Genomic DNA, 16,137 nt, shown 5'->3' on the forward strand with positions numbered 1-16,137 from the left:
TAGACCTACTGTGAGCTGCAGGAGGAAGTTTTACACAGTAGTTCATCACAGTTTTACTCTGTTTTTCTTCAAATGGCAGATAAGCCTTGAGGAAAAACATGCTGGAAAGGGCAAATGTTCAAAAGGTAAACACTGTTTTTAAAACAGAGGCAGCAATTAAATCAAAATGGTTTGAGGAAAGTGATCTTCATGAAGAATGGCTCTCCTAAAGTTAGAGCTTTGTGCAAGTAATTTGACTGACAGAAATGGAAGACTCTGACTTAGATAATAACCTTTGCAAAGGAGTAATAGAATTGATGTTATGTGTACAGTATAGACTGTGCCAGTCTGCAGGAGTAGAGGAAAAAGCAATCTCAAGATATGTATTGATCAAGGAATGTTAAAGTTTTTTTCAGACTAGGGAGCTGCAGATTTCACCAAGGGAAGAATGTTGAGTGTCCTTGGGGCTGAAAGCAGGGAGGAATGTGTGGGATTGGTGTCTGGGGCTGGGCAGGAGGGGTGGTGTGGTGGAGAGATTGCTGTGTATGTGCCAGGAATGGAAGTTCTTCATGCACTTGTTCAAGCTGAGTAAAGCTGGGCTGGTGATCAGGTCTTACCAAAATGCACAGAACCTGCGGCCACTGACACTGTGTTGCCCTGTACACCTTGGCTGGCTCCTGCCTGCCTCAGAATTCCAACCAGCTTGGTGCCATGCTTTGCTAGAGCTTCTCTGAGATAAAGGCAAGGGAAACCTTGTGAAGGAATGCCATGGAAAGCAGGTGGGGAACAATATACAAGTCCAACCCAGGCTATTTTATGTGTTGCTTGCTCCAGATGTAATTGTTTGCAATGTTCCCTGCAATCAGCTCATGCTGGGGCGCCAGTGAGTGGTTAATGATGCACCAGGGTGGGAGGACTGAACTGAGAACAGAAGAGGAAATTAAGCTGGAAAATCTGAAAAATGTAGGCAGTGATTCAAAGGAAAAAGCATGATTTAATGGAAAGGATAAAGACAAATGGAAGAGAATAGTTGGTGCAGGCAGTGAAAGTGCCCTGTAGATGCTTTGTGGTTTGTTTTTTTTTCTTCAATGGATCTTTTTTAAATATAGCTGACATAAGGCAAATAAGGATACTGGCTGTCTTGTTCATATAGCTAAATTGTAGGAACTTTCCCTCCTTGCTTTCCATCTGTGCTAAAGAAAATGTCTTCCTGACAGGAGAATGTGCTTCTTGTATTATAGGAATATGTCCTGTGCTAAGATGCATAAACTCTTAAAGTTTATAATATCTGTTCTTAAACCATTTTATGACTTAAGGATTTTGTTAGTATTATTTTGATGTCTATCAAAACCCATCAGAAGTAGAATCCAGTATTATTAAACACTTATTTCTCTACTCTAATGTATCACATACTGCTTTAATCCTGTTAAAGAAAGTGGCAAACTGGGACCTATGACACCAGTAAATATTCCAGTCATCTGAGTAGGACTGCACTTAAGGGTCACTGAACTAACTTGTCCTCACTTCAGGCTCTGTGTGGTCTAAGTTTCTGCAGCAGGTTGGACTCACTTGGTTTAGAATAACCCCAGAGTCTGATCTTAATTTAGGAGCCTAGGACTCATGTTTCAGCTGTATTATACCAATTGGGTCTTGAATATATGCAGCTTCTTACAAGGTTGTAGTCTTTGAGGGAGAAAGAAGCTTTTAGTGAGCATCAAAACTAGGAATACAAGTGGAAGAAGTTTCATATATGAGAGCAACATAGTCAGAGGAGGAGACAAAATGCATCAGGATTGATGACTTGCTTTTTGAGATTTTAATGGAAATGTTCATTTGTACAGTGTGAGCAGCTGGGAGATGCTCCAGTGACTGAAATACTTTCTGCTAATGGAAATTTGGATGTCAGTTATAGTGCCTGAATGCTGCTTTCTTTTTCCTCTGCAGCGATCTAGAAAAAAACAATATCACAAGGATCACGAAGACGGACTTCACGGGGCTGAAGAACCTTCGTGTCTTGTGAGTACAACACAAAATTTGTCTTTTTTTTTCTTACAAGACTGTTTTAGGGTGTTAGTACTGAGATGTCCATAATTCTAGAGAGCAAATGGTGGTAATTTCTGCATATTATTCAGTTGTTGTTCTTTTAAACCAGGCAACTGGAACAGTTTGTGATGTGAAACAGTAAATTTTAGTTCTGTGCTGAAGTGAGTGCAGTTTCAGAGCTATTTAATTCTTTCCTACTGACTTTTAATAAATCCTGTGGTAAAAACCTTGTCCACTATACAATCATTAATGCATAAATCAATGATATTGAAACACTAGCAAATAGGACTTTGAGATTTTGGTCACTTTAAGGTACAGTGCCATTAATAGCACTTTTGCAGAAGATTTTGCAGGAGTTCATTAAGGAGAGCTGTAGAAGTTGTACACAAGGAAACCTGTGCATTTTTTTTAGTCTAATATGCAGCAATACATATATTTTAGGTGATGCTGTCTCATGATCTCAAAGTATCAGTCAAGAGCTTAACCACACTCCTACATGGACCTTGAACATTGAAAGGGGAAACAGGAATTTGTCATTCCTGGTTTCCTGTTTTCTCTTACCTGAATCTCAGATAGCACCACTAAGTTAGCGATGAAAAGTTGTCCTTTGAGTAGCTTCTAAAAGAAGTCCTTAAAACTGCAACAGTTGAACTGTCACAGTCATTTAGTGATAATTCAGTTAATTATTTAAGTCCTGCAAAGGAAAAGGCAAGTCATTTCTTCTGCTACCTTATTGCTTTTGAACAACTTGTCATATACTAAGGAAACACTTCAAATGTATTGGAAGACACTGTGTTCCTGTGATGTTTCTCTCATCTCTAGCAGTGGAGTTGTTTAGATTTCCTTGGCTCCCATCCCAACTGTCAATACCATTTTGGGTGTCTATTAAAATACATGAACTATACTATATTAATGCCATAGTTGTTTTGTTTTTGTTGGGTTTTTATACTGTCAGACATTGTCTAACGCTGCTACAGTCATTTATGCCCTTAACAATAAGCAAAATGTACAACTGCCCTTTTTTATATGAATTTTTTTGTCCTATGTTTATTACAAGTTTACATTACAGCCTTGCAGTAGTGTGGTGTTTGCCACAGAATTCATTGGGAATAAAGCATCCTTCAGATTTTTTTAAATTTTTTTAGTTCTTCTTCATAATTCTGGAATTCTACATTACTAAACCCCTGTTGTCCCTCTTTTTGTCCCCCCCTGTGTACATTGGGGGTATGGTGGGAAGCACAGAAACATGCAACCTGTCCCAGTGATCCTAGACAGGTATCCTAGTCCTGTTTGCAGACATCAGAATGAGGACTAGAAACAAGTGACCTGCAACAAACTCATAGAACAGGCAGAAAAAAATATCTTCTGGTCTCAAATAAGCAACATGGAAAATATTCCTTTGTGCACCTTTTCCTTTTATCCCTCATAGCTCCATCTTTTTTCCTTGGGCAGTTTTTCCTCTCCCTCCTTTCAACAACCTTTTTGGTTCACGTGTTTGGATTTTTTTTCAGTTTTGGTTTTTGACCTTCCTACATGGTCTTAGATGTGGAACACTCTCTTGCTGCCTGTCCTCTGTGCTGCTCTCCTGTTGAACAGCTCTGAGCATCCTCAGAGAATTGAGGGCAGAGGAGTGGCTGTTGAGAACAGGCAGGGTTCTCAAGGTTTCCCTGGTCTTCACTGAGCCCACACTTACTGTGTGTGAAGTTCTTCCTTCTTAGCTTTAGCCAAAACCACATGGAACATTCAGAGATGTTTAGTCCCTGCACCCAAGTGCTCTAAGAGAGGCAGAAATGGGGCTGTGCTGGAAGGCAGCACCGAGGGAGGGAAAAGCTGAGCTCAGTGGGACTGTTGGTATCTATTCCTTGGCTTCCACTTCACCCACGGAGCATTTCTGCTGTGTAAATGAATAATCACCCCCTGCACACTGTAAATCAAAGAGGAGTCAGTCTCCTTCGCTTAAACTTATCCCTGTCGTGGTTTCAGGGTGTGGAGCGAAGCAGGATCAGACAAAGTGGAAAGCTGGGACTTGTCCCTTGTGATTTTACACCCTGAAGTTGTGTCACAGAGCTGCCTTGGCTCTGTTTCTGGGGGAGGTTGAATCCCTTTGGATTACCTACCAGAGTTTGCTCTGGAGAAAGCCTGAAATCTGTGCAGAACAAAGTCTGGACACAAAAATTACATCTCCACTGAGTGAGCTCCTCTTGTGGGCTCCAATATCTCAGTTATGTTGCAGAGGAACATACTGAGGATGTAACAGCCAGGCTCTAGACCAACACCTTTCTGAGCAAAGTGGTTATGGTTGTAGAAGTTTAGAAACAAAAATGTGCACAAGTCTGGCAGTTAAAAGGCAGTTTTGGAGCAGTATCCTGTCAGTGACCAAGAGGAACAGTGCTGCTCTGTCCAGGCTTTAAAATAATCTCCAGTTACAACTGTTACTGATACTTCTGTGAAAAGCATTTTTATAACGTGTGAGGAGAAGTGGGGAAGCTCTTATTTATTGTGTTAAAATTAACTGGTATTTTTGGAATTGCAGACACTTGGAAGAAAATCAGATTAGTGTGATAGAACGTGGAGCTTTTCAGGATCTGAAACAACTCGAACGGCTGTAAGTACCTCTATTTATACACCTCTGGAAAAGCTACAGTTTTTCTACCTCACTATCAGTGGCCATCCACAATATTTCATGATTATAAAATTAACCTTCTTTAGGAAAAACAGAGATGAGCACCTGCCTAAATTAAAGTGGTCTTTTAAATACTGCTGAATTTGTATTACATGATGGCTAATAACTGAAATAAATGTAGAGGTGCTTGCCAAGAAAACAGAACTGATGGCAGTGAAATCAAAGCCTCAATAACATTATCAAAAGGACATTATCTGGGCAACTCATAAAATTGATATGTGGGTGAAAAGATTTTTTATCATTATTTCATATGATTATATATATTTTTATTTTTATATATATATGTCTATGCTAATGGAAGTTGGAATTCTCTCCTTAGAGATCCACAGTATTTCTGAAACTGTCTTTGTACTTAGTTTTCTGATGAGCTTCATTTCCCCTGAAGTAGCATAATGCCAGTGACAGCAGTACTTTCAGAGTACCAAGCAAGAATTACAGAACAGACTGTAGATTTCCTCTACTTTTGATAGCAATTAAATTTACTTAGTAAAGTAAATAAGTCTCCTAATCGAGAATCAGTTTATGGAAAACTAGTGGCCCTGCAGAAGTATAAACTCAGATATTTAAAAGGGCAAAAGTAATACTATATCCAGCTGCTGCTCTGAGCTGGGTGTGCTCCTTGGCTTTATCATGAAACTACACTAATTCTGTCTTCTTATGGTGGGAGCAGAACAAAATCTCTGTAATGCTGAAATACTTTGGGGAATTATTCTTTGTTAGAGGTAGGTGACAATATCACAAGCTGGTTTGGAATGCAGGGGGGGTTTTATGCTTGATTGGGAAGTGTTCTCTGCCAGGAATTTCTTGCAGGACTCGTTATTTTCTCACTGATATTTTCCAAAGCAGCTTTCATAAGTTAAGTACCCACTAGCAATTGTTCAGGAGAAGTCTGGAGTATTGAGCAGATGTACTAAAGCTGTTTCAGATGATCTCAGGATTAGTTTTGCATTTTAGTTGTTTAACTAGTGCACTGAACTTGGAAAATTAATTTACTCAGGATTTTTGTCGTGCATTAGAAAGCTCTGCTTACGGCAATAAAGGAGATGAATTTTAAATTCTGATTATAAGCCATTTTTACCTATATTCCATTAGAAAGTACTTTTATGAGCAAAGTTTTGCCACAGCTGATTTATTTCAGTAAAAAAAGAAAAAAGACAAAAGCACAGATTAGTTTTCTAAAATTAAACAGAACCTGACACTGTAGAAAACAGTTTATTCACATTCTAGCTCATCTTGGAGAGTCAGCATCCTAACTAAGTCCTGGTTTTAAGCTTATATTTTTGTGTATATATATATATATGAAACTAAATCTTTCTCATATCTCTATTTAGATAAAGATTCATTTAGTTGTGAAATGAATTTTGAAACAATTTCAAGAGAAGGGCTGGCAATTAGTAGCCAGAAACGATACTCAAGTGTCGTCTTGACGTTTTTGTTGTCAGCAGATGAAAACAATGTATTTTGTGAAAGCAGAAGTTAGGAAATATGATACCTTTAATAGTGTCTCTTTAAGTGTGTGATGTTTGAAAGTCTTACTTTTTTTTTCCTGTGTGAACTCTTAGCTTGGCCTGTTGAACATTCTGCATCTCTGCCTCTCTTTTAGGATTGCCTGTCATTAAAATATTTCCTAAATTAATGTAGTACGAGAGGGAGGCCTGGAAACTTGCAACTTTTTGGGATTTTAGCTTAAATCACTTTTAGGACAAAACTATAAATCTGGCTTTTTTGCTGTGAGTCAGTAGGCTTTGGAGAATGAACTGTGGAAAGTTTGGCGACACTTATAAAGGCTAAGTTGCAACATTTTAGGTGATATTAAGGCTGTTTTACTAAGTATTGTCAAATATTGCAAAATGCTAATGAAGAAAGTATGCTGGTTGCATTTAAAAAACCCAACAAACTGGCTTTTTTCCATTTAATTTCTTTCAAATAATGAATAAAAATCGCTTATATTGCTTTGATTTTTGGAATAACGTTCTTTTTGATCTATCGAAGTGAATGAAAAAGCAATCGTTAACTTCTTTTTAAGCAAAGCAGCTGCATTGGGTCAGACTTTAAAGAACAGGAGTAATTTCTGTTCCTGGCAAAATACCATATATAAAGGTTTTTCATTCAAAGTAAGAGAGGAAGTGTGTTGTTCCACTTCTCACCTCATGGCAATCATTTGAAGGACCATAACCTCGGGTGAATGTTGTAGCTCATTATATTTTCACTTATCTGGATATGGAAGCAAATGCATTGTTATGATCTGAGTAAATTAGCAGAATTTTGTTTGCCATGTCCTGCATAACCATCTAAGTAGACTTTAAAGGAAATGTTTTTAGAGCTGTTACCCACTGCTGCCAAATGCACCGTGGGGATGGTCCTCCAGTTATTTGGATTTTACTCTGGGTTTTTTTATGTGGGGTATAAATGCTCACAATGCCAGTGAAGCAGGATATTGTCAAAATTGTATACTGGCTCAAAGTTTGGCAATATCAGCTGATGGAAGCACATCATGCAAGGTTTGGTAAAATAACAGCACACAGCTGAGAAGGGAAGCTTTGGTGAAGGTAGAAGCCACTTCTGACTTTGGTATGTTTGTACTCAGCTTTCCAGGTCTGCAGGAATTTTAACCATTGTCTCTTAGCAAAACTTGGTATTTTCAGTGTACGTTGTCCTGTTGAATCCTAAGATTCAAAATCCTTCAGAATGACCAGTGGTACTCAGTGTGGAAAAGCCGAAATGTCTTTAGGACTTTTATTGCAATAAGTTTATATAGTTTTATTCCAGAACATAAAGATGAGTGGTGAGGTAGCTGACCATAAAAAGTCAAGCAGCTGAGACAACACTAACAGACATAATTTTTGCACACAGCTTAACTACCTCCTTCTTTTTACACTCTCACTGAGCCTCAGGCCAACCAGCTCCTGGGCAGTGTAATCCTGGAGAACTCCTGGGTCAGTGTGACTGCTCTGAGGTGCTGGAATGACTTCAGTGAGTCTCCTCTCAGGCTGCTCAGCTTCTCCCAGGATTCTCTGGCCATCACAGCTCATGTGCCAAGAGGATCAAGAAGTAACAGACTTGTGGTGGGCCCAAAGGATGAACTGACATTTCTTCCAGAGCCAGATGTGTGCGACACATCCATGTGAAAAATGAGGCAGGATATGAGACACCAAAGTAGCTCTGAAGTTCTTCTTTCCAAAAAGTGCTCCTAATTGATGAGGGATGATAGGCTGTGCAGGGCAGATATGTGCATCTGTTCAGTAAGTGTTTAAGGAGCTATGGAAACGTTCTGCTAAAACCTGGATGTGCCAGTTGCAAAGTTTGATAGTCTGCCCTCCTGGCCAGGGCAACAATTTTACCACAGTGTGTGTGCCTGGTGTACAGAAGCTTTCAGAAACTCTAGTTCTTTTTTTTCCTATTACTCTTCAGTAATTTTTTTCCTAGTACTTAACTGTGAAAGATCCGACTTCCATCCCCTTTCCTGGTTTTGTTTTTTGTGGTTGGATGTAGTGAGCACATGCCCATACAAACAGAGGGCTAAGTTGCAACATTTTAGGTGATATTAAGGCTGTTTTACTAAGTATTGTCAAATATTGCAAAATGCTAATGAAGAAAGTATGCTGGTTGCATTTAAAAAACCTGGCACAAAGTGTTAAACCCAAATGTATTTTGGATTTCAGCATTTCAGTTTGGTGCTTTGCTGTTGACACCTTGCGTGGTTTTAGGATAAAATGATTCTGAAATTTCGGGTGCCAAGAGGATCAAGAAGCAACAGGCAAAAGTGGTGGGCCTAAAAGATGAACTGACATTTCTCCCAGAGCCAGATGTATGTCACACATTTGTGTGAAAAATGAGGCAGGATATAAGACACCAACAGATCCTGACTTTTCCACGGCCAACTGCCAGAAATTGTCACGTAGCTGTATAATCTTCAAAAGACTGGACTTTGGCTGATGGCTGGTTCTTTCTACTCAAATTAGTGTCTTTAACTAGCATAAAAGATCTCAACATCTGAAAGCACTAAAACTGTGTTTTTGTTGTTTAGGGGAGGGGGGGAAAAATGTATAAGCATGGCCAAATCTTCTCAAAGTTGGGAAAAATAATTAGCTTTAAGAAAGAAGCAAAAAGCTAGAATCCAAATTTTAACCCCAGCGTATACAATGTATGGTTTTGGTTTTGTCCATGTGAAGACAGAGGTTAAAATGGAAATTATATTTGACTTTTAACTGCAGAGATGCTACTATGTATTAAATCTTTGTAAGCAGCTTCTTAAATGCCTCATTAAGGTATTAAAGTGTATTTATTTGGCACAGGGTACTGCAGAATTGCTATTAGTGACCAAAGATGCTGAGGAGAAGAATAAATTGTTAGGTGATGCTTCACAATCTGGATTTCATAAATTGAGATTGAACAGGCTTTAAATAAATCATGTAATACAAAAAGCATCTTCCATAATTACCACGCTGAGAGGAGAGGTTGGTAGGTGCTGCAGAGCAGTCAGGAAAGTAATAAAAGCATTGGACAGTTCTTGGCTGTTCTAAACAAAAGCAAATCTTTGGCAATGTGGACAAACCCACAGTGTTTATGCAGGGCTTGCAGTGTGTGCAGTTGGGATGTTTTTCTGGGGCTGTGTAACACTGCACATTTAAGAAGCCATATGGATCTGTAAAGATGTCAGACAGTTTGAATGTAACCTTTCAGGAAAAAAAAAGCTTTATTGTTTTCTGTCTCCGTTTCCCTTTGTCATTATGGGTAACATATCTAATTGGAAATCCATGCTCATAAAATGCTTATCTATAAAGGCAGGAGAACAAAAACACGCTGAAATGGATTTAAAGCTGTGATCTGATGTTTAATCAATTTTCTTACTTGCATACTTCCCTCTTCCTTCTCCAACTACCACAAGTCAGTTGCTGGAGGACCAGGTTTGCTACCAAACTGCCCAGGAGCTGCTGGTGCTTTAGAACTGCTCCGGTTTTGCCTGTGTCCTGCTGCCAGGGCAGCTCTTCACACTCAGCCTTGCCCCTCTAGGGAGGGTGTGAAAGGTAAATTGGAGGCATCTGGAAGCTCTGGTGTCTCTGCAGTGGGAGGGTTGGCTTTCTTTGTGTTCAAACCAAAGACAGTGGCATCACCCCTATCTCCTGAGGAACTGGGTGTTCCATATGTCAAAACTTGAGTTAGTCCTTTCCTGCTGGGCAGAATTACTGCAGCAAAGCCCACCATCATTAGGGTGGAACCATCCTGTGCTGTCTAATCCGAGGTCCCAGTCTGTGTCAGTCATGTCATCTTTTGTAAATGGGGGAAAGCAGTTTCTGTTAATAACTTTAGTCCCATGTCTTTTGAGAAATTATTCCAGTCAAAAAAAAAAAAAAGGGAATCCTGTAACCAATATCTGACAAAGGAGTCTCTCTTACCTTCCCTTTTCAAGAAAATTCAACATTGTCTTTCAAATGCTTGTCTGTGTGAGTATTCACATTGTGAGGTTGTCCAGCATGAGGACCCAGAATGTTTTGGGTGGGAGTATCTGACCAGGTGCTATTGGTTTTATTCCTGGATTCTGACAGGACAATCCTGGAGAATGGAGCACTCTGTGCTGCAGAATCTTCCCAGTATTATTTGAATCACTTCCATTCCTTTTCACTCCCCAGTCTGGGGTTTGTCCAAGGCTTCCCTTTCAGACAGTGTCTTTGAAAAATCCATGGCAAAGCTATGAATTTGTTTGGAGGGACTATTTGGCTCAACCTGCATGGTAAAGTCTTACTACTTTGCTCAAGAATTGTATTGTTTTGGAGTGTGGGTCTTCAGTTTAAAGTGGCTATATTGTGTTTACTGCTTCCTGTTATTATCAGTACTTCATCTGCATAGTTTTCTGAGCTTGATAACAATAGAGCAACACCTTCATGTAACAGCTTTCTAAATTCACAAGTTCCTTCATCAGATTATTGCACAGTTCCACAGTTTGATGCTGATTCTGGCTCAGAACCAGAAGACCAGAGGAAAGCTCAGTCTCCTCTCTCAGCTGTGCTCTGGAGGGATGTTCACTTACTCTTTCTACAGAGTACAGAAATCATACTTATCAAAGAGATCTCCACTGAGGGCTATTAAATACACTAAGCCTTCATCCAGATGAGAAAAGGTGGGAAGCTGGCAGGGCTGTAGAAGAGAATCATACCTTCTTGCCCCCTATAATCTGCATATTGGCACTGGTGGAGGTGGGATACAGAGCTGGCTGGACACTAAGTCAGTTCCAGTACTGGGTGATTTCTGATTTTCATCTACTGCGAGAAACTGAGCTGCTTATCACGTTTTCCAAATCTTATTCTGCCTCTGCTGAGCTAGCTGACCACCATTTAGGTCTGAGGGATGTGCTGTCCTTTCCATGGAGAGGGCTGAGATGCTTTTTCCTGCCCGGAGCAGAGGTCCTTAATGGACTTCCAGCTGCCCTTCATCCCACTCTGGATATCTGAATTTCAAGAGCTGTCAAGTCACTACCAAGGAATCCCTGTTTCCTGTAAGAGTTGCTTAACAAAAACCCAGGCAAAATCAGCAGCTTCCCTGAGGAATGTGACTGATAACGAGAAGGTAAAATAGTAGATGTGAATTTTATTTATTATATATGATGGAAACTGCTATACAGCATGCAAATAGTGTATTGCTGAGCTGTGTGATCAGTGCCTGAGTTTACATTTAGAATCACACAGGACAAAACCAGTAGGAAGGACAGGGTAGCTCTTGGTGTATCTGTATGGAGGGTGTGTCTCTACAAATAAAAGAATAAAATAGATATGGACAGGCTGAGTGGGAATAGTGCACTTCAGTCAGTCATTGGGGAGGAATGTAAGTACTGTATCATATTGAGTCACATCTTGGCTCAAGCTGATTGCTCACCTTTGTTAATTCTTGGAAGGAAAGAAGGAAGCTCATTAATTTTATATTGCTTTTGAGTCAGCGTTGTGTGCCGCTCTTGGCTCAAACAGCCAAAATAAATGTTCCCAAGATATGGCTCACATACTTCACTTATCTGTCAATACTGTGCTCTGGCTGCTCTGGAAGATTTCAGAGAGATGTATTTTTCTGATGCTACTTAACTGGCAGTAATTTAGGGAAATGTTAGTCATTTGTGTAAATGATACATCAGATATGGTCAGGAATGATTATTTTTCTTTTTTACTGAAAAGAACTCTCTCTTTGCTGTTCCCACAATTCAGATATGCAGTCAATAAAAAAAAATTGTTGTGAGAGGAGGAGAATTTGCAACTATTAGTCCAAAAAGTCATCTTTTTTGGAAAGGAATGTTGTGAGATGTCTAGTACATACATTTCCATGTAGAGTCAAGCTTCTCACAACAGTTAAGAACTGAAAAAATACTCAAATATGGCCTAGTTTGTGCAGATACCCAGTTCACAGTCAATAATATATTCTATTATGTATATTAAGTTTTCAGAAAATTTTACTTGATTTTGGCTGTAGTACAGTGGTAGTGTTACCACAAGGCTGAGGTATTACTCTGACTCTGAAATTAAAGAATTCAGGTTATTTTTCAGAAAGGCAAAATAGAAAGAGTTTGGGGGGGGCAATTTACTATAATCTTAATGATATCTATTCTGCTCATGGTTAGAACTTGATATGCTGTAATATAAATGTACAACACAGTAGGGCTGCAATATATATACACACATAGACACTTGAGTAACATTTGTGTCTTGGTATCTCAAGATTAATTAGTGTTTACCTTCTCCTGGGAATGGGGGCTTGCAGGTAGAACTCGTTTATTTTTTGGGAGCCACAGTGGTTGAAGTGCAAGGACAGATCACGAGTGGGGTAAGACTGTAGTGACAAAACCCAGCATGAAACAGCTCCTAGAAGTGAAGCCTGGGCGTTCTGAGAGGTCCCCAGTCTGTGTTTTGCCTATAGAGAAAGTCAGTCTCCTGTTTAGTGTCTTAATAAAGCTGTCTGTGGTTCTATTCCAAGTATTCCAGTAGAGTTTAAACCACATTGTGAAAAGGTCAGTTGCGTTTTCAGCGATGTTTCTAAAAATTGACTTATAGAAGTGTAAGGAAAAGCTTTAACACAAAAAAAAAATATATATCTGGGGCTTTTTTGGAGGTGACTTTGTTGTTCTGTGGGCACTGGAGACTTGAAAACCAGTAAAGCTCAGCCCTGTCATGTGCTCTGATCGTGGTATTACCTCAAACAAGAGGCATCTGCGGTTTGGAGCTTGATGTTGGGGGTTTTTTTTCCTTATATTAAAGCATTTAACTTTAGTTTTTATGGAAATTAGTCAAACATGATTTCAAGCACTGAAAGATGTGTCTTTGCACACCGAGGAGCTGCTGTTTGATGTCAGTACAGGTTATATGCTTGGAAAGGGTTTATATTTCTTATGATGCTTTGAGAAAAAAGTCAAAATTGCCTTGCCTTTTCTATTATCCTTTTAAAAATATGGCAAGCTGTCAGTTTGCCAAACAATTCTGCAGTTGCTGCACTTGAAGTTTCAGGACTGGAAAAGTAGGTGCAGGTGAATTCAGGGAAGAAATCCACAGTCAGCTTGGTAAAACTCACTCCACGTATATCAGGTTTGATAATATGTGTTCCTGCACATCAGAAAGACACTGTTATTGGGACTGCACTTGATGTGAGTGGCACAGACAGACTTAAATGGTAGCAATGTCATCCTTTTACTGTTGATAAGTACCTTGCATGAGTGCAGGTCTTGTCCAAGCAATCTGGAGGTAAAATGGAAAGAGCAGGTAAAAAGTGTTGAGCAACTGGTGGTTTGTGAGTTCCCTGCTTTGAGTTTCTACTGCACCATCTTTATTTAGCAAGGATTTTTTTTTAAGCCTCTAGCAGTGGTAAATTAGTTCAAAGATTAATCCCTCCTGCTCTTTCTTGCCCATGAGTCAAGTGAATAAGAACTGTATTTCTTTGTGTTTATTTTTATGGGACTGCTGTTGAAATAAATTTTCAAGTGGTACAGTAGCTGTCACTGTCTTACCCTTTGGGGACTGTTCAGTGAATAAAGTAATGAGAAACCACTTATTCTTTGAAGATGTGTTGAGGTTGTATTTCCTAATTGGGTATGTGCATTTGGGAAAATGATAGTTTCCAATAACTGTTTATGTACTTTGGACTCCTACAGGGCACTAATACCCTCAGATTTCATAGTTTGCCCTGTCTGTAGCACATAATTATATAGTTATATATTACTCAGCCATTGCTGGACAGCCAAGCTCTTGGTTATTGCTGGTCCAAGAGTGAACTTTTTATTTCTTTTGTAAACATTAAATAAAAAAATATAAAAAAATTGGCCCCTCTTTTCCGAGGGAGGCCATTAGCAACTCTGTCAATAGGCCTGCACAGGAGGAGTCCAAACACAGGAAAAGTGCAGGAGAGGCAAAGGGCAGCGAGCAAGAAAGCAGGATGCATGCTTCAGTGAGTGGGGTTTGGTTTGCATTAGTACATCTGAGCAGGGCTACAAAACAAAGAGGTTTATTTTAACAACATGAAAATAAACGAACCCGATTTCATCAAAAACATTTTCATAGTAGGTCACTGACCCACAAGAACTCGTGGAAAAACAGATTTGGGTCTCGTTTCTGTTGACAAGAGGTTCTGTAACCACAGGATTCTCGAGCTTCTGAAAGCAGTGGTTGCAAAGCCAGTGGAATAAGGACCCTTCCACTCCAGTGTAGCTGTAACTCAGTTGGAGTAGCTGATCAGCACTGGACATTACATCAGAGTTCTGAAACATTCTTCTTTCCTGTGGTTTGTTTGTTTGATTTTAGTAGGGTTTTTTATACTTGATGAAGACTTATGGGGGTATTTGCTTAAGCAAAACACTTAAGGATTTAGGAGTAGTTTCTTTCAGATCTGTAGGAAATACTCGAGTGTCTGTGTTACTGTTGGGTAAGAACTTCTGCATCACTGGTCTGGAATTATTTGGATGAACTTTATTTAGCTTAAGTAATTTTATCAAAAGGGTTTTGCTTCTTTGAGCTTCCTCATATTAGAAGGATTATGCTGCTTGCCATCTCAGAAATACCATAAGTGTTGGCTGAATTTCATGCTGTCGAGCACAGCAATCCTTAAATAATCCTGTTCCTGAGTGAAAGGATGATGAATTCAAAGTACTTAACCTCCTTTTGTTCTTGGAGAATACATGAATATGTTGATCTTGAAGCCCTTCTGTCCTTGATGAGATCAGTACAGTCTTGATTTTGCTTTTCCTCTGCCATAACTCCCTTTTAGCTGTGTCCATTGAACTGCAGCTCCCCTGAAGCTGCAGCTTTCCTTCTACATAGAACAGAATAAACTAATCCATTGTTGGCTTCTAGTTAACTACATGTTAGTATTATGTTCTTAGTTGCTTAGAGATGATTTATTCTCTAGATCTTTCTCTTTGTCAGGGTGTTCTAGTATGAGTATACAAAGAAGAGAGAGAGGATTCTGTTCTAGCAGAAGCATCCCAGGAAGAAGAGAGGATTATGGGGTTCATGCAGGTGTTATGGATATTCCACTCACATTTTAATACTTGTGCTTGATAACTCTGAGTGAGGTGAGATGTGATGTAGGATATTAAGAATACAGGAGAGAAATGGAAACTCTCAGGTACTGAAGCACCTCAGAAAAACTGACCCCAGAATTTGGTAACCTGCTGGCAAAGTGGCTCAGAGGTAATTATCACAGCAACTGACTGTGCTCAGTTTTTAGATAAGACAGATTTTGGTGACTGATTACCCCTGTGGCTTCCTAGTGAGATGTCCTTTGAGTTGTGACAGGGAATTCCCAGAGTCAAGAGCTGCTTTTTCATTCTCAAATTGAAGCCAAGTGTGCAGTGTGCCCTCCGTTCCACCCAGTTATTTCCTTGTAGCCATTCCATTGGCTTTGGAAGGTGGACCCTTTTTTAAGGAGCCAGTTTGACTTCAGGGAGGAGATGCTCCTACTGGCCTTCCTTTTTTAATAGCTCTGCTTGGCACATAGCCCCAGGGAGAGGGAGCACCCCAGTGCCATGGAGCATTCCTGACTATATATGGAGAGCGTGGTGAGCCAGGCTGGTATCGGGTTATTAAAACATATCAAACAGGGACAGTTCTATATTTTCTGGTAAAACATTGCAATAAAAGTTGTACTTGTGAGTTTTATTCACTGCAATTTCTGACTTCTGGAAACAGTTAATTTGATTAGTATAAACTTTTAAGACTTGTCATCAGGGGCAGTGTGGCTTGGAGATGTGCATGCTAAAATTTACCTCTTGCTTTCTTCCTAGGCTTTCAGTCCTGAGAGATTACTCTCTGGTGTAAGAAAATGGTTTAACTATGTCTATTTTACAAAAATTGATGAAGTATCAGAAGTGATAGACACTTAGGGATATTCCAGTAGATAATGTTCCTTGGATCAAGTCCTGTTTTTCACATAGTCCGTGGAGTAATAATGAAAAAGTAACCACTCAT

The 16,137-nt window shown here is 39.5% G+C and overlaps 1 protein-coding gene across 1 annotated transcript in view; it reads left to right on the forward strand.

The window, feature by feature from the left end:
- SLIT3 (slit guidance ligand 3) overlaps positions 1-16,137 on the forward strand; it is a 481,232-nt gene that overhangs the window by 19,242 nt on the left and 445,853 nt on the right. Inside the window, 2 exon segments of the mRNA XM_032702926.1 lie at positions 1,924-1,995; positions 4,556-4,627. Of these exon segments, the coding sequence (XP_032558817.1) occupies positions 1,924-1,995; positions 4,556-4,627 (144 nt within the window).

The sequence above is a fragment of the Chiroxiphia lanceolata genome, chromosome 15 (genome assembly GCF_009829145.1).
Source record: "Chiroxiphia lanceolata isolate bChiLan1 chromosome 15, bChiLan1.pri, whole genome shotgun sequence".
Classification (NCBI taxonomy): domain Eukaryota; kingdom Metazoa; phylum Chordata; class Aves; order Passeriformes; family Pipridae; genus Chiroxiphia; species Chiroxiphia lanceolata.